The sequence below is a fragment of the Hemitrygon akajei genome, chromosome 17, assembly GCF_048418815.1.
Source record: "Hemitrygon akajei chromosome 17, sHemAka1.3, whole genome shotgun sequence".
Lineage (NCBI taxonomy): Eukaryota > Metazoa > Chordata > Chondrichthyes > Myliobatiformes > Dasyatidae > Hemitrygon > Hemitrygon akajei.
In genome coordinates, this window is record NC_133140.1 from 7,843,409 (window position 1) to 7,869,021 (window position 25,613).

At 44.4% G+C, this 25,613-nt stretch overlaps 1 protein-coding gene across 3 annotated transcripts in view; it reads right to left on the reverse strand.

The window, feature by feature from the left end:
* Positions 1-25,613, reverse strand: part of bbs2 (Bardet-Biedl syndrome 2) — a 136,792-nt gene that overhangs the window by 86,770 nt on the left and 24,409 nt on the right. For all 3 annotated transcript variants that reach the window (XR_012101867.1, XM_073069629.1, XM_073069630.1), the window contains exon 4: positions 9,322-9,447. Coding sequence is in view for 2 of the 3 variants with exons in the window: in XM_073069629.1 (XP_072925730.1) it covers positions 9,322-9,447 (126 nt within the window). In the remaining variant the exon portion in view is untranslated. The remainder of the gene's footprint in view (positions 1-9,321; positions 9,448-25,613) is intronic.

Sequence of the window (25,613 nt, forward strand, 5' to 3'; positions counted from 1 at the left end):
AGCAAATTTGCTGATCCAATTTACCACATTATCATCCAGATCATTGAGAGAGATGACAAATAACAATGGACCCACCACCGATCCCTGTGGCACACCACTAGTCACAGGCCTCCACTCAGAGAAGCAATCTTCCACTACCACTCTCTGACTTCTCCCATTAAGCCAATGTCTAATCCAATTTAATACCTCACCATGTATACCTAGTGACTGAATCTTCCTAACTAACCTCCCATGCGGGACCTCATCAAATGCCTTACTGAGGTCCATGTAGACAGTATCCACTGCCTTCTCTTCATCTACTTTCCTTGTAACCTCCTCGAAAAACTCTAGATTTGTTAAACATGACCTACCACGCACAAAGCCGTGTTGACTCTCCCTAATAACTCCCTGTCTATCTAAATACTTGTAGATCCTATCTCTTAGTACTCCTTCCAATAATTTATCTACTACCGATGTCAAACTTACCGGCCTATAATTTCCCGGTTTAATTTTTGAGCCTTTTTCAAACAACAGAACAACATCAGCTATCCTCCGATCCTCTGGCACCTCACCTGTAGATACCGACATTTTAAATATATCTGCCAGGGCCCCTGCAATTTCAACACTAGTCTCCTTCAAGGTCTGAGCGAATACCGTCAGGTCTTGGGGATTTATCTACTCTGATTTGTCTCAAGATAGCAAGCACCTCCTCCTCTTCAATTTATATGGGTTCCATGACCTCACTACTTGTTTGCCTTATTTCCATTGACTCCATGTAATTTCCTTAGTAAATACAGACGCAAAAAAACTATTTAAGATCTCCCCCATTTCTTTTGGTTCCATATATAGCCAAACACTCTGATCTTCAAGAGGACCAATTACTATCCTTTTGCTCTTAATATACCTGTAGAAGCTCTTTGGATTAACCTTCACCCTAACTGCCAAAGCTACCTCATGTCTTCTCTTAGCCCTCCTGATTTCTTTAAGTATTTTTTTGCACATTTTATACTCCTCAAGTATCTTATTTGCTCCCTGTTTCATATACATGTCATACATCTTTCTCTTCTTCTTTATCAGTTTCAATATCCCTAGAGAACCAAGGTTTCTTATTCTTATACACTTTGCCTTTAATCCTGATAGGAACATACAAACTTTGCACTCTCAAGATTTCTCCTTTGAAGGCCTCCCACTTACCAATGACATCCTTGCCAGAGAACAACCTGTCCCAAAAAAACACCAGTCACTAACAGTGCCTTGTATGTCCTTGTAGAAATCGCTGATGTAGTTGACAAACAGCGATGGTTCCAGTACCGAATCCCAGAGAACATCACAAGAGACAGGCTTCCAGTCTGAGAAATGAACTCCCACCCTCACCCTCTGCCTCTATCACGTCTGAAACATTGGAACCCTGGAACATTAAGCTGCCAGTCCTGCCCCTCCTGTAGCCAAGTTTCACTAATGGCTACATTGTCATAATTCCACGTGTCAATCCACGCCCTCAGCTCGTCAGCCTTCCCACAATACTCCTCGCATTGAAATAGACACACCTCAGAGGATTATTACCACCACACACAACCTTTCTATTTGTGACTTTGCATGAACTTTTAACATCATTTATTTTCAGCCCTGCTCCACTATCTACTCTAGCACACTGGTTCCCATCCCCCTGCAAATCTAGTTTAAACCCCACCCCCCCAATAACACTAACAAACCTCCCTGCAAGGATATTGGACCCCTGTAGTTCAGGTGTAACCTGTCTCTCTTGTACAGGTCCCACCTGCCCCAGAAGAGGTCCCAATGATCCTGAAATCTGAAATCCTGCCCCGTACACCAGTTCCTCAGCCACGTGTTCATCCTCCAGAGCATCCTATTCTTACCTTCATTGGCATGTGGCACAGGTAGCAATCCTGAGATTACCACCCTTGAGGTCCTGCTTTTTAACTTCCTACCAAGCTCTCTATACTCACTTTTCAGGACTTCCTCATTCTTTCTTCCTACGTCATTGGTACCAATGTGTACCATGACATCTGGCTGCTCACCCTCCCATTTCAGAATGCTGGCACCCGGGAGGCAACAAACAATCCGGGAGTCTCTGTCATGACCACAGAACCTCCTGTCTGTACCTGTAACTATCGAGTCCCCTATCACTTCCGCTCTCCTCTTCTTCCCCCCCCCCCCCCCTCCTTTCTGCACTGCAGAACCAGACTCAGTGCCAGAGATCCGGCTGTCGCAGCTTGTCCCAGGTAAGTTATCCCTCTCAACGGTATCTAAATCGGTATACTTGTTGTTGAGGGGAATGGCCACAGGGGAGCCCTGTTCTGCCTGCCCTTTCCCCTTCCCCCGCCTGACGGTAACCCTATTACCTGTGTGCTGCTCCTTCGGTGTAACTACCTCCCTGAAACTACTATCTATAAACTCCTCATTCGCCCGAATGATCCAGAGGTCATCCAGCTCTTGATCCAGTTCCCTAACGCGATTTGTTAGGAGCTGCAGCTGTATGCACTTCTTGAAGGTGTCATTGTCAGGGACACCAAAGGTTCCCTGACTTCCCACATCCTGCAAGAGGAGCATAACAACATCCTGCCTGCCAGTCCCTCCACTCTAAACGAAGAAAACAAAACTTACTGGAACCTACTGTCGCCTCTGCCTATTCACGACAAAGCCTGTTGAGCCAAAGCTGTCCCACTCTGACTCAGTACACTCCGATGATGGCCACTGTCTTTTTTTAAACCTTTGGCGCGCTAAATCACGCGCCTGCGCAATCTAGCCTCTTTTCCCCGATCAGTAAAAAAAAATGGCTTCTCTCTGAGATGTCTTTAGTTCTTCACTCTCAGCCTCTTGCTTCAATTTTAAAAAAACTACCTACAAAGATTTTTCAACTGTTTTAATCTCTGCAACTCCTGCTTCATGAAGGATAATGAAAAAAAAATACATCTAAAACAGCACACAAAATGCTGGAAGAACTCAGTGAGTCAGGCATCATCAGTTGAGGGAAATGGATAGTTGACATTAGGTCAAGACCCTTTACCAGGACTGTTTTTTTTAAAAGAAAGGGAAGAAGCCAAAAATAAAAAAGATGGGTGGAAAGGGTAGAACAAGATCTGGCAGGTGAAAGGTGGAATTGATAAAGGGCTGAAGAAGGTGAAATCTGACAGGAGAGGATAATGGACCAAGGAAAGGAGGTGAGGAGGGGAAGCAGAGGGAGGAATGTGTAGGTGATGACCTGATAGGGCAAGGGAGGGGAAAGAGTGATAGGGTCAGTGGGATGAGGGAATAACAGGGGAGTGGTTACCAGAAGTTAGAGAAAATTATGTTCATGCCTTCAGGTAGGAATATGAGGTGTTGGTTCCCTAACCTGTGTGTAGCATCACCTTGGCAGTAGAAAAGGCCATGGACAGACATGTTGCTGTGGAAATGGGAAGTGAAATTAAAATGGCTGGCTACCGGGAGACCTTGGCTGTTATGGCAGATGGAGCAATCTTTCAATCTACATTGGGTGTCTCTGATATATGACAGGAGAACTGAATGCATTGTTCACATATGAAGGGTTTCGCATGTGAAGAACTGCCTCACCTGGAAGGACTGTTTAGGTGAGCATGGCGCAGCTCTATTGTGTGTTCATAGGTGACTGCTAAATCCAAGTTGTGAGAGACAGAGAAGTCCACAACAGGACATGAAAACTGCGTTGGATCTGGAAGTGGAGCCACTGCTGTTGCTTTCCTTCTTTGTCAGAAAGTGAATAGTATTGCCTGGCGTCTCTCTAGGTTGTTAAGAGCCCGTCACTTCGGTCTTACGCACTGTGTTCCAGCCATTTTGGTACAAGCTCAGCATGTGTAATGTTAGCTTTCACATAGTCTTTGGACCTCTCATGAGGCCTGTCTCAACTCCTTTTACCCAGCAAAAACTCACCATTTAGTAGCTATTCAGGAATTCAGGAATCTTTCAAACACATGACATACTCTGGCCACTGAAGCAGTGCTTTTACAATCATGGTCTCAACACTTGAGGCCCCTGCCCTGTTGAGGACCTCTAGATTTGTGACTCGGTCCTGCCAACGAATGCCAATGATTGATCTCAGACTACACATATGGAATCCTTCTAGATTGAGGTGTCTTCTGTATATGGTCCAGGTTTCACACCAATACAGGAGACTGCTGAGGACAACAGCTTTGTACATCTTTAGTTTTGTGGACAGACAGATGTTGTTCTAGTTCAATCGCAGTCAACCAAGGCTCTGGCTGGCCTTGCAAATCCTGGCGCCGAATTTGGTCTAGTCAGCCATCACTACAAATGACACTGCTGAGAAACTTGAATTCCTCCTCAGTTCTCAGTCTTGTTCCCTCGATAGAGATACAGGGGGTAGTAGCGGCTGATCGAAGACAAGCTTGAAATAGGACTTCTGTTTTGCTTAGCCTTAAAGTAAGACCAAACAGCAGCAAGGCTTCAGCAAATTTGTTGAGAATTAGCTGAAGATCAGACTCAGTGTGAGCCATCAGAGCACAGACATCATCACAGAGGGCTTCTAGGATGAGTTTCTTGACTACCTTTGTTCTGGCACACTGACAACACAGGTCGAAGAATGATCCATTAAGTCTGTACTTCCGGTAGACACTACATTTGAGGTTTTTGATTAAATGGTTCAGCACATATGTGGTGTCTAGGTGGGTGGGATTTTGTGTGTGTCTGTGTCAGTCAGTCATGGAGAGAGTGAGTTCCACTGCAGAAAGCAGAGCGGGAGGGAAGCAGAAAATGCGCCAGGTGATAGGATCCCTTTGCAGATGGCAGAAAAGGCAGAGGATGATATGTTGGATCCATAAACTAGTGGAGTAGTAGGTGAGAATAGGAGAATTCTATCACTGTTACAATCGGGGAAGTATGAGGCAAGGGCAGATGTGGGATATAGAAGGGATGTGGGCAACCCCATTTCCATAGATGTTCTAGAGTGTAAAGCCAAATCACAAGAACAGATGTGGTAGAGACAAATGAAATGCTGGAAGAATTACATCCTTGTAAATGACAGGGTGAGAAATGGTGTAATCAAAGTAACCATGGGAATCAGTGTTTTAGAAGATGTCAGTGAATAATCTGTCTCCTGAGATGGAGATGGTGATCAAGTGTGGGGACACAGGTGTCAGAGTTGAACCAAATGAATTTGAGTGCAGAGTGGCTCCAAGGGTAGTCATAGCCGAAGGGTGGTAGTGGGGACGAGCTCCCACTTCTAAACAATTGCTCTTTGTGGCATGTGTCTCAAACTGCCTCTGACAACCAAGTCCACCTCCTGGCCTTCACGTGTGGCATAGTTCTTATGCCTGGCGGAGCTGTTCTCACTGACAGGAGAAGGGGCAAAGGCGTACCACTGACGCCTTAAAACCAGTTGTTCTGGGCAGATGGGGCTCATTAGCCATGGATGGTAGCTCATCTAGGAGAGGGAGAACTCTGATTTCAAACATCTGCTGCCTTGCAGCTATATCCACTCAGGGGAAAGGCTTTGGGAGTAAACCCCGAGACAAAAATCTGGAGGCGGAGTCCCAAAGGCAGCTGACTGCTGTACCCAGCACCAGCACTGCAACTCCTGCGATGCTGCTGGCATCAAACTGTATCGACTTTCGTCGTTCCTTTGGACCTGTCACCAGCATGGAGAGAGGGGTCCCACTGCATGGGCAACATACGGATCTCCATATCAACTCTGCCCTGGCTTGTGCCCTGGAGAAGTCACTCCCAGTGACTACCAGAGGTGCAGTACCCATGGTTGACCACGACCGACAGAGGCCACACATGCAGAGTGGAAGTTCACAGTGAATTTGATGAATTTGACAAGCTACACATAGGTACAGGAAGCAGCATCAATGTAGTCGCTAGTGTAGTGGAGAAAGAGTTGGAGAGCATTGCCAGTTTAAGATTGGAACATGGATTGCTCCATGTAGTCAACTAAATGACAGTCATAACCAGGTACCACCTGAGTGCCCATGGCTACATTATTGGTCCAGAGAAAATGGGAGAAGCCAAAAGAGAAGTTGTTGGGTAACAGTGGAGAGGAACTTGTTGGGTGTTATCAAAATCGCAACAGATAGTCCCAAGGTCTTCCTAATGGGGACAGAGGTGTATACTGATAGGACATCTATCGATATATCTTAAATCTCTTAAAGAAAATTCAATTGATTGTAAGGTCATCAATTTATTTCCTGGGTGCAATCTCCAAACATTCTTCTTTCCATTGCCCTATCTCATAACTTTTATCCAGAATCAAATGAGTCTAAATGATCTTCATTTTTTTGCCAATCTCCCATTTTAGTTGGGCTCTGTGATGAATGACAGTTCTTAAGGTGTTTTGCATACTTCCCGTATTGAATACAGGAAGTTGAGAACCATGGTGAACCTATCAAAGTTGTTGCTGAGGTCACACATGGAACATTGTACTCAGTTTTAGTCACTCACTTATAGGAAGGATATTTTTAAACTGGCAAAGGTACAAAAAAGATAGCAAGGATGTTACTGGGATTGGAGGGCTTGAGGTATAAGAGTGGCTGGATACTGGAGTCTTTATCCTGGCAGTGTAGGAGGCAAAAGAGTGACTTTAGAGGGGGTGTATAAATCATCAGAGGCCTGGATAGGGAACTCAACAACTAGAATACACAGATTTAAGGTGAAGGGAGGAATATTAAAAAGGAAGGTGAAAGGAGCTGGAAGGCGCCAGATGTTTTTGCAGACCCACTCGACTTCTTCCAGTTCATCTGTTAAACAGCTTATTCTTCTTTTCTTGTGTCTTTCCTTTCTTTTCAAGGTGGCTGTGGTTCTATCAGAGTCCATGATCTACAGCTACAGCTCAAACTACGGTTCTCCATGAGCAGTGGGTTCTCATACTGGCCATGCGGCCTGGCATTTCAATATCTCCAGGAGCAGCCTGGATGATGTGCACCTTTAGGGTGCAGACCTGTAGACAACCCGGTTCCTCAATGATGTCACCAAGCACCTACACTACATTCGCCAGAAAAAGCTGGATCTCCCAGTGGCCACTCATTTTAATTCTACTTCTCATTCCCATATGTCAGCCCATGGCTCCTCTATAGCCGCGATGAGGCCACACTCAGGGTAGAGGATTAATCCAACTTCTGGTAATTGCACCCCCCCCCCCGCTCCTTCACCATTCCCCAATCCATTTTCCTCTCTTACTTTATCTCCTTACCTGCCCCTCACCACCACCTCCTGGTGCTCCTCCCAATTCCCCTTCTTCCATGGCCGAATTTCAGGTAGTACACTATATACATTCTCTGATGTTAAAGTGAACCATTTGATTTGAACCTGAGGGCCAACTCTCCCCCACCCCACACACAGAGAATAGTGGGTATATGGAATAACCTGCTAAAGGAAAAGATAAAGGTAGGCACACTTATGATGTTTAAAAGACATGGACAGGTACATAGATAATAAAAAAGTAGCTTAGAGAGATAGGAGGCAAATGCAGACAAATGAGACTGGCCCAGATGGATATCTTGGTCAAACTGAACAAGGTGGACCAAAGCAGTGCCTAGAATTAGAAAGAGTACCTATATTATTAAACCACAGAATCATAAATTTAATAGACACACTGAGGTACTTTTCTTTATGGAGGAACCACAAGAATAGACTGTCATACTGCTACTATGCCTCTTCCATAACTAATGCCTAATGTAACCAGATAATTTACTGTTTAATTTTACCATTTTTCCTACATGCCTCTCAGAATAAAATGCCAAAAATTGGCAAAATACTGAGAAAAATATCCAAAATACTTCTTTTATGTTGTTGCTCTACAAACTAATGACGAGGAAGCATTGGTGCAACACACACATAATGGAGGAACTCAGCAGGTCAGGCAGGATCTATGGAAATGAATAAACAGTCGACGTTTTAGGCCAAGCCTCTTCATCAAAACTGCAAAACAAAAGGGGAAGAAGCCAGAATAAGGAGGATGAAGGGGAAGAATACAAGCTAGAAGGCAATAGTGAAGACAGGTGATTGGGGGAGGTGAAGATGAAGTAAGCCTAGGAGGTAATAGGTGGAAAAGTTAAAGGGCTGGAGAAAGAAGAATCTGATAGGAGTGGAGAATGGACCATGAGAGAAAGAGTAGGAGGAGGGGCACCAGAAGTAGGCGATAGGCAGGAGAGGAGAAGAGAAGAGGTTAGAGGGGGGCCAGAGTGGGGCATTGAAGAGTGAAGGTGGGAGAAGGAAAAATTACTGTAAGTTAGAAAATTTGATGTTCATCAGGTTGAGGCTACTCAGATGGAATAGGAGGTGCTGCTTCCTTACCCTGCAGGTGGCCTCATCATGGCAGTAGAGGCAGTCATGGATGACATGTCGGACTGGGAATGGAGACTGGAATTAAAATAGTTGGCCACCAGGAAATCCTGATTTTTGGGGTGTTCAACAAAGGTGCCACCCAATCTACATTGGTTCCCACCAATGTAGAGGAGACCATATTGAGAGCACCGGATACAGTAAACAATCCCAACAGATTCACAGGTAAAACGCTACTTCATCTGGAAAGACTGTTGGGACAATGGAGTTGAGGGAGGAGGTGAATGAGCAGGTCTAGTTTTTTCGCTTGCAGTGGTAAATGCCAGGAGCGAGATTAGTGGGGAGGGACAAATGGACAAGGGATAAGCCATGATGGAATGACAGAGCAGACTCGAAGGGCTGAATGGCCTAATCCTGCTCCTATATCTTATGGAGAGATCTGTGTGGAAAGCAGAGAGTAAGGGATGCAAGGATGTGTTTGGTGGTAGGGTCCCTTTCCAGATGGCAGACACTGCAGAGAATGATATGATGGATGTGGAGGCTCATAGGGTGGTAGGTGAGGACAAGAGAAAAACTATCCCTGTTAAGGTGGCAGGAAAATGGGGTGAGGGCAGATATCTTGGAAATGGAGGGCAGCATCAATGGTGGAGGAAGGGAAACCTCGTTCTTTGAAGGAGGAGGACGTCTGATATCTTGCAAAGGAGAGCCTCATCCTAGGAACAGAGGCAAGAGTGATGAAGAAACGGCAAAAAAGGAATGACAGTTTTATAGGAGATGGGATGAGAAGGAGTATAGTCAAGATAGTTGTGGGAGTTGGTGGGTTATAAGAGATATTGGTAGATAGTTTTGCCAGAAAAGGAGACAGCCAGATATCAAGGAAGGGGAGAGAGGTGTCTGAAACGGACCAAGTGAATTTAAGGGGAGGGTGGAAGCGGGAGGGAAAGGATATTGGTTCTTTGTTCAAAGCAGCATTGCTTCCACATTTTACAGTACTTAGTACCATCCTAACTCTCACCCTACAAAAACTGGTACTGTACTCAGTCCTGGCATAATTCTGTATTTCCATACCGTCCAGAAAAGATCATTTCCTTCCCGATCAAAACCTTGGAGTGTACAATTCCCTCCAATAATAGCCAGTGGGGAGGGTATGTCCCCCAGCTGCCCCAGCACTACTGCATTAGCTCCATCTGCCACCTACAAAAATAAAAACCACAAATTAGGATCTCTTCACAGGCCTTTAACTCTAGCAATTCTTGAAACTTATTTTGCCATGTCAGGGGTCACACAAGGAGAAATGTTTCTTGTATAAAATATCTCATCACACATAAGCAGTTTCTGAATGAAACAATATAAAGGGCATTTATACCAGGATACTGATACCAAATTTCCAAGCATTGAGAAATTACAGGAATAGTCAGTAAAATCAAATTATTTTGTTATTCAACAAGTTCTAATAAATTGGAATAACCTAAAGTTTTAACATAAAAGTACTTCAAACTCTAAATTGGCCTTTATAGAATTTCTTCATTTGGAGCAATTTGTGTAAAATTGAGGTCATTTTGCATTGTTACGTTCCCCAGTAACCGGGTAATTTTCCAGCAAAGATAGATGGATCCACCGAAGCCTGATGCTACTATTTTCAAACATTTTTATTTATAAAGGGGCACAAACGTATGGTTAATACAAAACATTCAGATCATATACGTCGTCACAACTCAATCTAAAGCACAGGTATAGTAATAATCAATCAGAAATAAGCTCTACAGTTGTCTAGGGGTAATGCAGATATATATTGTTTACTGGATATTTAAAAGTCTTTTTGCGGTCACTGCAGTTCCACCAGCCGCCGTCGGTTGTGGTGTCACGTTGGTGCACTTTTGTTAGAAAGAGAGAGAATGAAACATTTACCCGACAGGTTTTCCAACCTGTAGGAGGTAGTCAGAAGTCTCGTTGGGGAATGGACTCTCATCTGTGGCTTCCCCTGTAGCTAGGCCGTTCTTCCGTGGTGAGGTCGCCAATCCCAGGCAAGGGAAGGACGCACACGAACCCCACTACCGGCTATCGCTCTCTAAATGCAGTCGCAGGAATTCTCGCGTATCTTCTGGTGTGTCTGGCGCCCCGCCTCGGCAGCCCACCTTTTATCTGGACTGGCAGGGTTGTAGATGTCCATCAGGGTAGGGGGGGCGAGGCAATCCTTCCCCCATCACCCATCTCACATTGCCCTGAGATTTTGCACGTAGGCCAATTCCTTATCCCACAAAGGTGTCTCCCAAGACAATGGTTATGTCCGAGGCTTTTGTCTTGTTGAGCGACCAGCCCACTTTGCCCGAGGGATTTACACGTGGTTTTCATGAGACAATAGTCAGAGTCGCTTTATTCTGCTTCCCTGGGGAACGTGGTCTTCAGCACGTCTCCCTCTCTCTCTTGGGTCATTTGACCCCCCCCCTTGACTAGGGCTCTTGCGAATCTCACAAAGGAGGGGGCTGGGGTCATAACACCTCCCCTCTTAAAAGTTTTTTTTACCAGCAGTTAAAATCAAGTTGGTACAGAGTCTTATAGGATTTTTTTTTCTAACACAATACACAAGCTCCTCTCTTCACAGAGTACTACCGTTATACATTCAAGTCAGTATCTAAACAGGTAACAATTACAGTGTCCCTTTCTTTAAAATCTTAACATCGCGTACCGTACTAAAGTCTGGTAGCATCAAACTTCAGCTCAATAACCACCTATTTATTTATTTTCTTCAGCAAAAAAACTAAGGAGGTGTGATCTTAGCTTAGGTGCATCTACAAAAGTTTATACAAATACTAATCGTTTCGGTCGTGTTATTTCACCGGCAGGTCTCCAAAGGGGTTGTCTTTATTAGTCACAGGCTTTGGCGCAAACCCGTACAACCGGCGTTGCTGTTTAAAAATGGCATTTTCTATTAACCATCGCCTCTTTTCCAGAGAGTCTCCCCGTGGGGAACTTGAGTAATTTGGCGAGGTACTCTCCCGCCTTTTCTTTTCACGAGGGTTATTCTCTTAACTCCGTGTCCCCAACCTAGTCCATCATGGGAATTTCCACCCAATTCTTTAATGCTACACAGGTAGTTAACCCTTTTGTCAAGACCATGCAGGCTGATGTGTTTCAGTTCAAACCTTTTTCTCCGGCCGCATTTAAATTTTGGCTTCCTCACAGCGCTTTCTTGAATAACAATAGCGTGTGAAGCACCCTTACATTCCAAATCAACCTGTAATCGATGCGCAGGCATCAATCTAGACTTTAACTTTTTTTCATTCAATTTGGGAACTACAGATTTACCGTTCTCCTCCACAACAACAGTTATCTCCCCATTTGTAAACTCCACATTAACTCTGAACACCCCCTTCAGCACAACCATCTGGGAACTCACACTTCCCAAGGTTAACCCTTTTTTTTCCGAACCAAGTCTATCTGCTCCAAAAGGACGACCGTCTCATCCAGCTGAGTCAAATACCTCAGATTTTTTCTGAGCTCCGTGCCTAGGTTCAGGGCCACGTGCATCCCCATCTTGGACACACTCAAACGGGGCATTGGCCTCTTCCAGGCTTTCAATACCCGTACCTTTTTCAAATTCTAAATTCCCCTGATCCTCCCAGTTACTCTCTGGGCAACTCACTTCTGGAGTAAACTCAACCCCGCGGGCTGAAACAACCCCATCTGCCAACCCAGCAGACTTCTTCAAGGTAATGGCATCCTTTTCATCTAGGACTGCCCTCATTTCATTATCGGGAACACCTTTAGAATTTTCAACTTCTTCAAACAGTCCTGCCAAACCAGACAGATCATCCATGTCCAACCCTGGACCTTTTAACAGCTTTATCTGTTTCTCATCTTTATTTCCTACCTCTAGGACCTTTTTCTTCGCTAAGGGGAGATCTACCTTCTCTCCCTTACCCCCTTTTACGTTACTATTCCTCGTTTTACCACCCTCGAAACCCTCGTGGCACAGGGTCGGTAAAGACGTCTGGGCCAAATCAAAACTGGCCAATTTTAAACTGCTCCCGTTCTCTGCTGCCGCTCTCGACAGGCTGCGAGTGTCCGCGCATGCGGGATAGCTCGGGGACTCTATGGGCGGGGCCTCAACACGCACCAGTCGGCGGGTCATAGTCATGGCCAACCAAACTTTTCCTCCTGCTAAATCGTTCCCAAGGAGGACATCCACGTCAGTTCTCGGGAATTCTGATGGCACCCCCATTTCAACTGATCCATACACCAGCTCACAATCCAAAATGACCCTACGCAAAGACACCCTTTCTGTCCCTTTTCCTATTCCTCTCAGGGCTACCTCGCCCGTTGGAGGTCCGAATTGTAATACGTTACGGCTAATTAATGATAGCTCCGCCCCCGTGTCTCTCCAAATCCGTACGGGAATTGGCGGGTCCCCCTTCCTCACAGACACGGTTCCGTGTGACATATAAATCTCCGACCCCTCGCGCTCTCTGCTCCCCTGGGACCCTCTTGCTGATTTTCTGATTACCACTACACACCCGATAGGGATCGCTGCTTTCCCTCTCTCTGGCTCCTTTCTCAGAGCAAAGCATTTAGATGCAATATGTCCCACCTTTCCACAATTAAAACAGGTCAAGCCAGGACCTCTCCTGCCGTCTTGCCTCTCCTCCTCAATTTTACCACTAGCTCCCAGCGGGATCTCCGCCTCGGCCGGCGGACTTTCTCTACCGTTCCCACGGTCTCTCTGGTAACTTTTTGGCAAGGAAAACTTTGTCTTGTGGGTTAGGGCATATTCATCTGCGAACCTAGCAATTTCTGAGATGGACTGATTCGTCCTCTCATCTAAATACATCCGGATCTCTTCCGGAACACAACCTTTAAATTCCTCAATCAAAAATAACTCCCTGATACGCCCATAATTCTCGGCCACCTTTTCCGCGGTGCACCAACGGTCCAAGAGCACACCCTTCTCATGGGCTAGCTCGGTATACGTTTGATTCCACCCTTTCCTTAAATTTCGGAACCTTTGTCTATACGCCTCAGGTACTAACTCGTAACCTCGGAGAATGGCCTCCTTTACTTGATCATAATTCCCTTCCCCTTCTGGGGGCAACACGGCATATGCCCGCTGTGCTTTCCCTTGTAACACACTTTGTAACAACGCCACCCACTGCTCTCTGGGCCACTTCTGATTCACTGCCACCTTTTCAAAAAGCAAGAAATAACTATCAACATCCATCTCCTCGAATGGGGGGACCAACCTCAACGCCCGACTAACATCAAACCCCTCCTCTCTCTCTTGCCCTTGAGCTCTTCGCTCTTGCTTTCACCTGTCCAGCTCCAATTCATGGCTCCTTTGTTTCTCTTTCTCTTCTGCTTCTGCTTCTAGCTGCTTTAGCTGGAGCGCATGACCCCGTTTCATCTCTAATTCCTTTAGTTTGAACACCTGCTCCCTTTCCTTTTCCTTTTCAGCTCGTTCCTTTTCCCTTTCAGCTCGTTCCTCAGCCTTTTCCTTTGCAGCTGCTTCTAGCTGCTTTACTTTAAGATCATGGTCCAACCTTATTTTCTCCAACTCTACCTGATCTGTCCCACTCGCTAATCTCTTTTCGGGGATATTTTCCAAATCCTCAGCTGCAAACACCTCCTTTTCAATGTAATACTGATTTATGACCCCTCGCACTTCCTGCTTTTTCATTGATGACCTCACCTCTGTGAGGCCTAACCCCTTTGCCAGATTTACCAAGTCTGATTTGGTAGCCGTCCCTAGCGCCTCTACAGTCAGATTTCTCATAAATTCACCCACATCCATCTTTGCTGGTTTCCTGTCTGGCTACCTGCGTAACCAGATTTAAGTTTGGACTTACAGCCCGATTCACTGACCCTCCCCTTTGGTTTCAAATCCCGGACGAGCCCCCACTTGTTACGTTCCCCAGTAACCGGGTAATTTTCCAGCAAAGATAGATGGATCCACCGAAGCCTGATGCTACTATTTTCAAACGTTTTTATTTATAAAGGGGCACAAACGTATGGTTAATACAAAACATTCAGATCATATACGTCGTCACAACTCAATCTAAAGCACAGGTATAGTAATAATCAATCAGAAATAAGCTCTACAGTTGTCTAGGGGTAATGCAGATATATATTGTTTACTGGATATTTAAAAGTCTTTTTGCGGTCACTGCAGTTCCACCAGCCGCCGTCGGTTGTGGTGTCGCGTTGGTGCACTTTTGTTAGAAAGAGAGAGAGAGAATGAAACATTTACCCGACAGGTTTTCCAACCTGTAGGAGGTAGTCGGAAGTCTCGTTGGGGAATGGACTCTCATCTGTGGCTTCCCCTGTAGCTAGGCCGTTCTTCCGTGGTGAGGTCGCCAATCCCAGGCAAGGGAAGGACGCACACGAACCCCATCACCGGCTGTCGCTCTCTAAACGCAGTCGCAGGAATTCTCGCGTATCTTCTCGTGCGTCTGGCGCCCCGCCTCGGCAGCCCACCTTTTATCTGGACTGGCAGGGTTGTAGATGACCATCAGGGTAGGGGGGGCGAGGCAATCCTTCCCCCATCACCCATCTCACATTGCCCTGAGATTTTGCACGTAGGCCAGTTCCTTATCCCACAAAGGTATCTCCCAAGACAATGGCTATGTCCGAGGCTTTTGTCTTGTTGAGCGACCAGCCCACTTTGCCCGAGGGCTTTACACGTGGTTTTCATGAGACAATAGTCAGAGTCGCTTTATTCTGCTTCCCTGGGGAACGTGGTCTTCAGCACGTCTCCCTCTCTCTCTTGGGTCATTTGACCCCCCCCCCCCCCCTTGACTAGGGCTCTTGCGAATCTCACAAAGGAGGGGGCTGGGGTCACATGAATCAAGTACTTTAAACAACAACGGGCCAAGACTCCTCTTGTGGTCAAAGTTTTCATTGACATACACTGAATTCCAATCTAATACAGTGTTTACTTAGAGCAAGATACCTCTAAAATGAGTTGCAAAGAGCCACAACCTAATCGGCTTAGGTCCTAAATGATAAAGAGTAAAAGGTAAATGACACACAAATCACATTACAATCAGCTTGAGTTGTTTTTATTAAGAGATCAGGTTGTAGGAGGTAGAAAGACCTTAATTTCAAAGTAAGACAGAAATCCTGATCTCAACTTTGAAAAATATGGACTTGAAAATATTTGCGGCTTAAAAGGAAAAAGGAATAAACAGAAGATAGTTCACCAAAATAATATGAATAAAAGTAAACACAAGATTCACAATGGTAAAAGTGAGAAGGTTTAAGTGACAAAATCCAAAAAACAAAGTTTTGTTAACTAATGAAATGACTGGATGGAATTTTTCCAAAAAAAGAAGCATAGTTTTGTCTTTGATGGACTTGCATTTTACAAATATTCCTTTGCCACCTTGGGCTACAAAGCTACCAACATAAAATGATCAAGGATCAAAGATGAGAAGATCCATTTGAGGTCAGAAGAGAGCGAACGAGAAAATGTTAAATGTCCGTCTCTTTACCCATTTATAGTACACTCAGTGGCCACTTTATTTGGTACATCTACTTGTTCATGCAAATATATAATCAGCAATCATGTGGCAGCAACTCAATGCATAAAAGTATGCAGACATGGTCAAGAGGTCCAGTTGTTGTTCAGATCAAACATCAGAATAAGGAAGAAATACGTTCTTAGTGGCTTTTTCAGTAGAATGATTGTTGGTGCCAGATGGAATGATTCAGGTAGCCCAGAAACTGCTGATCTCCTGGGATTTTCACGTAAAAAGTTTCTGGAGTCTATAGAAAATGGTGTGAAAAATACAAAAAAAAAATTCACTGAGGAGATAGTTCTGTGGGTGAAAACACCTTGTTAATGAGGGAGGTCAGAGGAGAAGTGCCAGGCTGGTTCAGGAAAGTGACAGTCACTCAATAACCATGTATTACAATATTGATGTGAAGGAATGAATCTGTGAATGCACATGTTAAACCTTGAAGTTGATGGGTTACAACAGCAAAAGACCACAGACTTCTAGTGAGTGTATGTGACCACTGCTGGCAGAAATAGACAGTATTTACTCCCTATTCTTAAGTATCCTTGGGCAAGAATTTGGCGCAGGATACATTAGGGGAAATTAAAAATATTAGGAATGAAATTAATAGTTTGGCTATGCAAGAAATCAGGAAAAATTTAATGTTTCTGAAACAGACATTATGAAAGTGGATCTAAGTCTATAAAAATACTGAAATACTGGCGTGGAATCTGAAAAAAGGATAGCAGAAAATACAATTCATAGAATTAGGGATCCAAGAACAAAAATGATAAAAAAAAATAAGCTAAGTGAAATTCAAGAAGCTTTTGAAGTGTTTTACAAAACTCTATATTCCAAAGTTCCAGGGGGAAGCATAACCCAAATTGACACCTTCTTGAATTCTCTAGTTACCTACTTTAAGCGAAGAACAAAATAGAATGGTGACTGCTGACATAACTGAAGTTGCAATTAGTAGGCTTAAATTAAGCAAGTCACCAGGATCAGATGGGTATACAGCAGAGTTTAAAAACGAGTTAATTCTTGTTCTACTCCAAACACTGAACTGGAGTCTAAAAAAGGCATAAATGCCACCCAGTTAGAAGGAAGCGATAATCTCAGCTATACCGAAAGAAGGCAAGGATAAAATGGAATGCGGGTCATTTAGAGCAATATCCATTCTTAATGTAGATGATAGATTATTTACCTCCATCATGGCCAAACAATTAGAGGAGTTTCTACCCATACTACCCATACCCATTCTACCCATACGTAACGATCAGACAGGTTTTATACGACAATGCCAAACACAAGACAATATACGAAGGACACCACGTTATGGATCATATACAAAAAATAAAATCGAAGCAATAGTGATAAGCGTGGATGCTGAAAAGGCATTTGATTTGGTTAATTGGAATTTTCTTTACAGAGTTTTACATAGATTTGGTTTCCAAGACACAATTATTAAAACTATACAGACACTATATGACAAGCTTACTGCTAGGATTAAAATCAATGGATATTTATCAAATAGTCGTACCCTAGAAAGGGGCACAAGACAGGGTTGTGCATGGTCACCACTACTCTTCACATTACATCTGGAACCATTAGCTCAATACATCAGAAAAAATGAAGATATCAGGGGAATTACTATTAAGATTCAAGATTCAAAAACTTTGTCATTCTAACCGTACATCAGCTCTGCAGGGCAGAATGAGACAGCTTTTCCCAGGAGCAGTGCAATCATAACAAACGCAACACTAAATAATAAACATAACAATCAGTAGTAAAACACAACAGCCACATGTCAGTTAAAAACAAGTTATAAGTGTCCAGTGCAAGTTAAAAGTGTCCAAAGCAGAGTCAGGTAGAGCAGCTATTTAGCAGTCTGACTGCCTGTGGGAGGAAGCTGTTTAGTAGCCTTGTGGTTTTAGTTTTGATGCTCCTGTAACATTTACCTGATGACAGAAGAACAAACAGTTCATGGAGAGGGTGTGAGGGGTCTTTAATGATGTACTGTGTCTTCTGGAGGCATCGACTCTGAAAGAGGTCTTGGACAGAAGGTAGGGAGACCCCAATAACCTTCTCTGCTCCCCTAACCCCCCTCTGCAAGGCTTTTTTGTCGGCAGCACTGCAGCTGGGGTACCAGGTTGTGATGCAAAAGGTCAGCAAACTCTCAACCACTCCTCTGTAGAATGTAGTTAAGATGTTAGTGGGGAGTGATGCTTGTTTAAGCTTCCTCAAAAAGTGCAATCTCTGCTGGGCTCGTTTCACAATCCCAGTGGTGTTCCTGGACCAGGTGAGATTGTCTGAGATTTGCACCCCAAGTAACTTTATGTTTTCCACTCTCTCCACTATGATGCTGAGGGGTGTGTGCTCAGGCTGAGATCGTCTGAAATCAATGATCATCTCCTTGGTTTTGGTGACATTAAGCATCAAGTTGTTGTCACTGCACCAGCTCTCTAGGTGTTTAACCTCCTCCCTGTACATTGTTTCATCATTTTTGCTGATGAGCCCCACCACTGTGGTATCATCAGCAAATTTAATGATCAGGTTCTCCTTGAAGCTGGCTGCACAGTCATGTGTTAGCAGTGTAAACAGCAATGGGCTAAGCACACAGCCTTGTGGGGATCCAGTGCTCAGTGTGATGGAGTCAGAGATGTTCCTGCCAACACAGATGGTCTCTCTGTCAAGAAATCCAGTATCCAGCGACACATGGCAGTGTTAAGGCCAAGCAGCAACAGTTTCTCCACTAGTCTCTGTGGGATGATGGTATTGAACGCTGAACTGAAATCAATGTACAGGATTCTGCATAAATGTCTTTGTTGTCCAAGTGAGAGAGAACTGTGTGCAGTGTGATGAATATTGCGTCCTCCGTAGAGCGATTTGGACGATAAGCAAACTGCAGAGGATCCAGAGATGAGGGGAGGCTGGCTGTGGTATGAGGCTTGACAATCCATTCAAAACATTTCCATCACTATGGGGGTCAGGGCAACGGGACGGTAATCATTCAGACAGGCTACAACTGATTTCTTTGCTACAGGGATGATTGTGGAGGTTTTTAAGCATCTGGGGACAATGGCTTGACTAAGGGAGATGTTGAAAATGTCTGTCAGGACATCTGCTAATATATCAGCACATTCCTTGAGCATACATCCAGGGATGTCGTCGGGACCTCCCACTTTTCGTGGGTTAACCCTGGCAAGGGTCCTCCATGTTTGCTCTGAATCAATGATTGGAGCTGGCTGGTCAGATGGTAAGAAGGGACTGGCTTTCCCCCTTGCTGTAGTGTTTGATGCTTCGAAGCGTGCAAAGAATTTGTTAAGCCTGTTAGGAAGAGAGGTGTCGCTGTCATCAGTTTTCTGCCTGATCTTGTAGTCTGTCAGAGCTTTAATTCCCTGCCACATCCGTCTGGTGTCACCTGTGTCACAGAAGTGTCCATGTATTTTGCCCACGTAGGCCCTTTTCGCTTTCCTGATCCCTAGTGAAAGCGCAGTCCTGGCTGAGCGAAGCGCACTCCTGTCCCCGATCTGTAGGCTGTGTCACGGGCCTTCAGTAGTGAACGCACCTCTGTTGTCATCCATCGCTTTTTATAATCACATGCGGTGAAGGTTTTCATTACATTGACATCCTCCGTGCATTTGGCTATGTAGCTGATTACTGCCTCCGCATATTCCTCAATGTCTATATGGTCATCACAGGAGGCTGCTGTTTTGAATATGTCCCAGTCTGTGTGCAAAAAACTTTAAAGGGACAGAGCATAAATTGCCTTGTTATGTGGATGACATTTTGATCTATCTAGGGCAACCAACATACTCTTTACCTAAATTGATGCAATCCTTTGAACAATATGGTCAATTTTCAGGATACAAGATCAACATAGATAAAACCCAATTACCTTCATATAACTATAGCCCACCAAGAGAAATTGAAAGTAGATATCTCTGGGCATTGCAAACAGAGTCTTTCAAAGATTTGGGTATCATTATGCCAAAAAAATTTGGCAAAATTATCAGAATGTAATTATCAACCTTTATATAAAAAAATTAAGGAAGATATGGAGAGATGAAAGCTGATTCCTTTTTTCAGTCTCAGTTCAAGGATTGAGTCTATTAAAATGAATATGCTGCCCAGATTGTTATATCTCTTTCAGACCCTACCAATAGAGATTAATCAAAATCAATTCAATGAATGGAACAAGATGTTATCAAGGTATATTTGGCAGGGTAAAAGGCCTAGTGTTTGTCTCAAAACTTTGCAATTAGCAAAGGAAAAGGGGGGATGGGGCCTACCTTCTCTTAGAGATTATTATTTTGCAGCACAGTTGAGAGCTGTGATATGTTGGTGCAACCCATCATATGACGCTCAATGGAAAAACATTGAGGAGCGGATACTTCCCATCCCCATACAAGCAATTTTGGCTGATAACAACCTGCAAAGGTACATAAATATTATTGATAACCCATGGGTGAAATTGACTCTTAAAATATGGAAAACTACTATAAAACAATATAATCTAGAGGGAGATATTGCAATTCTTAAATGGTGTGCATATGACTCGGATTTTACACCGAATAAACTGGATGCTAGATGTAAGGACTGGACAGCGAAAGGAATAACAATTCTTTACAACAGAATGAAAGAAGGAACACTGTTCAGTTTTGAAATGCTTAAAGAGAAATACTTATTATAAAAACAAGATTTTTAATCGGTATTTACAGATGTGACAATATGTTAATAAGACGCTTAAAAATGTAACCAAGGCAAGTACATGCTTGTTAGAGCTATTTAGAAAAGCATATAATTCAGATTAACGGTAGTAGATTCATTTCAAGCATGTATAAGGGTCTGTCAAATCTTAAAACACATTCGACTTCATACATTAAAACAAAATGGGAGAAGGAAGGAGGGATAATTATATCTGAGGAAGAATGGACAATAATACGGAGGTATCAATGGAAGTGTACCAGTTCACAGAAATGGAGGGAGTTTGGATGGAAAAACTTGATAAGATATTTTACTACACCCTCTCAGAAATCCCATTATGATAGTAACCTCCCTGTTTCCTGGAGAAATTGTGGAAATCAAAATGCAAATCATTATAATATTTTTTGGGACTGCCCTGTTATCAAAGACTATTGGAGGGGGATACACATTGCCCTACAAGACACCTTTAAATGTGAAATACCCTTAGAGAGTAAGACCATATATTTTGGGTATATACTTCAAGAATGGTTGAAAAGAGATAAATATTTAATGAATATACTGTTGGTGGCTCGTAAAAAGACTCTTACTAGGAAATGGTTATCACAGGGAGAGCCCAACTTTAAATTCTTGGATGGAAATTACAATGGACATTTACAAAATGGAGAAGATAACAGCATCTGTTAATCATAAGCTGGAACAATTTAATTCATACTGGGAAAAATGGTTTAACTACATAATGCCTCATAGGCCAGATTTTATTCTCACAAATCAATGAATATGTTGTTAAAAAAAAGATCACTCCCTACTTGTACATAGTTTTTTCCTTTTGCTTGTTTTTTCTTTCCACTCTTTTCTATAAGTGTATACCTCAGATAAATACTACGTGGAGATTTGTGATATATATGATTATATGATATACATGTACAATGTCTGAAATACATCTTATGGAAATGTTTGATGATGAACTTCAATATAAAAAATAAATTACAAAAACAAAAGAGAATTTTGTGCTGGATGTGGAGGCTGGTGGGGTGGTAGGTAAGGACAAGAGGAACCCCAACCCTGATAGAGTGGCGGGAGGATGGGGTAGGAGCAGAAGTATGTGAAATGGAAGAGATGCGGTTAAGGGCAGTGTTGATGGCGGAGGAAGGGAAGCCCCTTTCTTTGAAAAAAGAGGACATCTCCTTTGTTCTAAAATGAAAACAGAATGAAAAGCCTCATCCGAAGAGTAGATGTGGTGGAGACAGAGGAATTGAGAGAATGGGATTGCGTTTTCACAAGTAACAGGATGGGAGGAGGTATAGTCCAGGTAGCAGTGAGAGTCCATGAGTTTATAATAGACATCAGTGGATAAGCTGTCTCCGGAGATAGAGACAGTGAGATCGAGAAAGGGGAGGGAGGTGTCGGAAATGGACCAGGTGAATTTGAGGGCCAGGTGGAAGTTGAGGGAAAATGGATGAAGTCAACTGTTCATCTTAGGTGCAGGAAGCAGTACCAATGCAGCCATTGATGTAGCGTAGGGAAAGTGCGGGATGGTCACCAGTGTAGACTTGGAACATTGACTGTTCCACGTAGCCGACAAACAGGCTGGCATAGCTGGGACCCATATGAGTGCCCAAGACTACTCCTTTTGTTTGAAGGACGTGGAGGAGCCAAAGGAAAAATCGTTACTGTGAGGACAAGTCCCACCAGGTACAGCAAAGTGGTGGTGGTGGAGGGGAACTATTAGGCCTGTTTTTTTTTAACATGGTGATAGGTAGGTACATGAAAAACCCTGCTAGGGGAGGTATTGGAAGGATATACCATAACAATTTTAAAGAGACATTTCGACAGGCAAATGAATGGAGGGATACAGACCATGTGCAAATAGATGGGAGTAGATAGGATCAAGCTACCCTTGTTGTCACCTACCACCCAATCAGCCACCACATCTTACACATTATTCTCTGCACAATCTGCCAATGGGGTCCCACCACAGGGCATATTTACTCCTTCCCTCTATTTATCTCCCTTCTGCTCCACTTTCCACAGGTATCCCTCTTTTCATGATACCTTTATCCCCTCATCTTTTCCCACCTATCCCCCTCCAGGCAGTTAATCCTGCAAATGTGCTAAGTGGTACTCTGCCCCTACACCACCTCTTTCACCACCATTCGGGATATTAAACAGTCCTTACTGGTGAAGCAGGTTTCACATGTGAACCCATTGGTGTCATTTACTGCTCCCAGTGCAGCCTCCTCTACATCAGTTGAGAACTAAAGCAGTTTGGGAGAGCCCTTCGTTCAGCACCCGCCTTAAAATCCTTATTACCAACCATTTTAATTTTATGTTCCATTCTCAAGCTGACGTGTCTGTCCACAGCCTCCTCTACAGCCAAGCAGAGGCTAGACACAGATTAGAGGAACAGCACCTCCTATTCGACTTTCATAGTCTCCAGTCTAACACCATGATCTCTCTAACTTCCAGTAACCGCTCCCCTCTGTCCTCTCTCTTCCCTCATCCCATTGCCCATTTCTTTCCCATCCCTTGCTGCCTCGATCTGCCCATCACCCACATATTCCTCACTCTGATTCCTCTCCTCACCACTTTCCCTTTATTGTGTGGTCCACTATCTTCTCCTACCAGATTCCATCTTCTTCAGCCCTTCGTCACTTCCATTTCTTGTGTCCATTCTGGGGCTTTGGCTTCCACCAGATACTGAACTCTCACCTGTGGTTCTAAGTAGCTGTTTGCATGTGACACCAGCCACACCTGGCCCATCCCTTCAACATGTGGGATGAACCAGGGGAGGGTAGCCGGTGGACCTCATTCCCTTGTGAGATGTGAAGTCAGCTCCAGTGGACTGGACAGATGAGATCAACAGTAAGATCCAGGAAGGCAGTTCTGCAACACGCCTTAAAGAGCAAAGAGCATGACAAGGCACAGAAAAAGTCTTGGCCATCCTCTGCACCCAAGGAAGACCCCAGTTGTTATGATTCTGGATGGTGAGTCCATGTCAGTAAAATCCAGATTTTGCGATGGAGTCACTGATATAATGTGGAAGTGCACTGGTGAGGGAGGTGGAAGGAAAAAGCAGCTGTCATTACCAGCCAACATGAGGAAATCTGCAGATGCTGGAAATTCAAGCAACACACACAAAATGCTGGCGGAACGCAGCAGGTCAGGCAGCATCTATAGGAAGAAGCACTGTCGACGTTTCGGGCCAAGACCCTTCATCAGGACTAACTGAAAGGAAAGATAGTAAGAGATTTGAAAGTAAGAGGACAAGGGGGAAATGTGAAATGATAGGGAAGACTGGAGGTGGTGGGGTGAAGCTGAGAGCTGGAAAGGTGATTGGCAAAAGGGATACAGAGCTAGAGAAGGGAAAGGATCATGGGACGGGAGGCCTAGGGAGAAAGAAAGGGGGAGGGGAGATGAAGAACAGGCAGAGTGATGGGCAGAGAGAGAGTAAGAAAAAGAGAGGAGGGGGAGAAAACTAAATATATCAGGGATGGGGTAAGAAAGGGAGGAGGGGCATTTATGGAAGTGAAAGATGTCACCGTTCATGCCATCAGGTTGGAGGCTACCCAAACGGTATATAAGGTGTTGTTCCTCCAACCTGAGTGTGGCTTCATCTTGACAGTAGAGGAGGCCATGGATAGACATATCAGAATGGGAATGGGATGTGGAATTAAAATGTGTGGCCACTAGGAGATCCTGTTTTCTCTGGCGGACAGAGCGTAGGTGTTCAGCGAAACAGTCTCCCAGTCTGCGTCGGGTCTCACCAATATATAAAAGGCCACACCGAGAGCACCGGACACAGTATACCACACCAGCCGACTCACAGGTGAAGAGTCGCCTCACCTGGAAGGACTGTCTGGGGCCCTGAATGACAGTGAGGGAGGAAGTGTAAGGGCAGGTGTAGCACTTGTCCAAGGATCCACTTACAAGGATAAGTGCCAGGAGGGAGATCGGTGGGAAGGGATGGGGGGGACGAATGGACAATAGAGTCTGCAGAAAGCAGAAAAGTGGGGGAGGGAAGAATGTGCTTGGTGGTGGGACCCGACGCAGACTGGGAGTCCGTTTCGCTGAACACCTACGCTCTGTCTGCCAGAGAAAGCAGGATCTCCCAGTGGCCACACATTTTAATTCCACGTCCTATTCCCATTCTGATATGCCTATCCATGGCCTCCTCTACTGTCAAGATGAAGCCACACTCAGGTTGGAGGAACAACAGCTTATATACCGTCTGGGTAGCCTTCAACCTGATGGCATGAACACTGACTTCTCTAACTTCCGTTATGCCCCTCCTCCCCTTCTTACCCCATCCCTGATATATTTAGCTTTTTCCCCCCTCCTCTCTTTTTCTTTCTCTCTCTCTGCCCATCACTCTGCCAGTTCTTCATCTCCCTCTGGTGCTCCCCTCCCCCTTTTTTTCTCCCTAGGCCTCCCGTCCCATGATCCTTTCCGTTCTCTAGCTCTGTATCCCTTTTGCCAATCACATTTCCAGCTTTCAGCTTCACCCCACCTCCCCGTCTTCTCCTATCATTTCGCATTTCCCCCTTCTCCTCCTACTTTCAAATCTCTCACTATCTTTCCTTTCAGTTAGTCCTGACGAAGGGTCTCAGCCCAAAACTTCGACAGTGCTTCTCCCTATAGATGCTGCCTGGCCTGCTGCATTCCACCAGCATTTTGTGTGTGTTGCTACATTACCAGCCGATAGTTGGGTTCAATCCTGAACTTGGGTGCTCTCTTCATGGAGTTTGCATATTCTCCTTGTAATTACATAGTTTTCCTCTGGTTTCCTTCCAGGCCGCTAAGAAATGCTGGTTGCTATAATTTGCCACTTGTGTTCATAAGCAGCAGGAGAACCAGTCGGGAGTTAGTACGCGTTAGTAAGTTGCAGGGGAACTCATTAGGCAGTGGGAATGTTCTGAGAGTTGTTAGAACTAATGGACTAAATGCTGGTGGAACTCAGAAGGTCGGGGAGCATCTATGGAAATGAATAAACAGTCAAAGTTCTGGGCTGAGACTCCTTATCAGGACTGTTGGAGGATCTCAGCCCAAAACATCAACTGAATAGTCTAAATATTCGGCAGTCATTATTAAACAGTAAATTGGTCAACAATTTATGGCATCCACACATGTGCAGTTAAATGCTAAACATAGAAACTCAAGTTACAC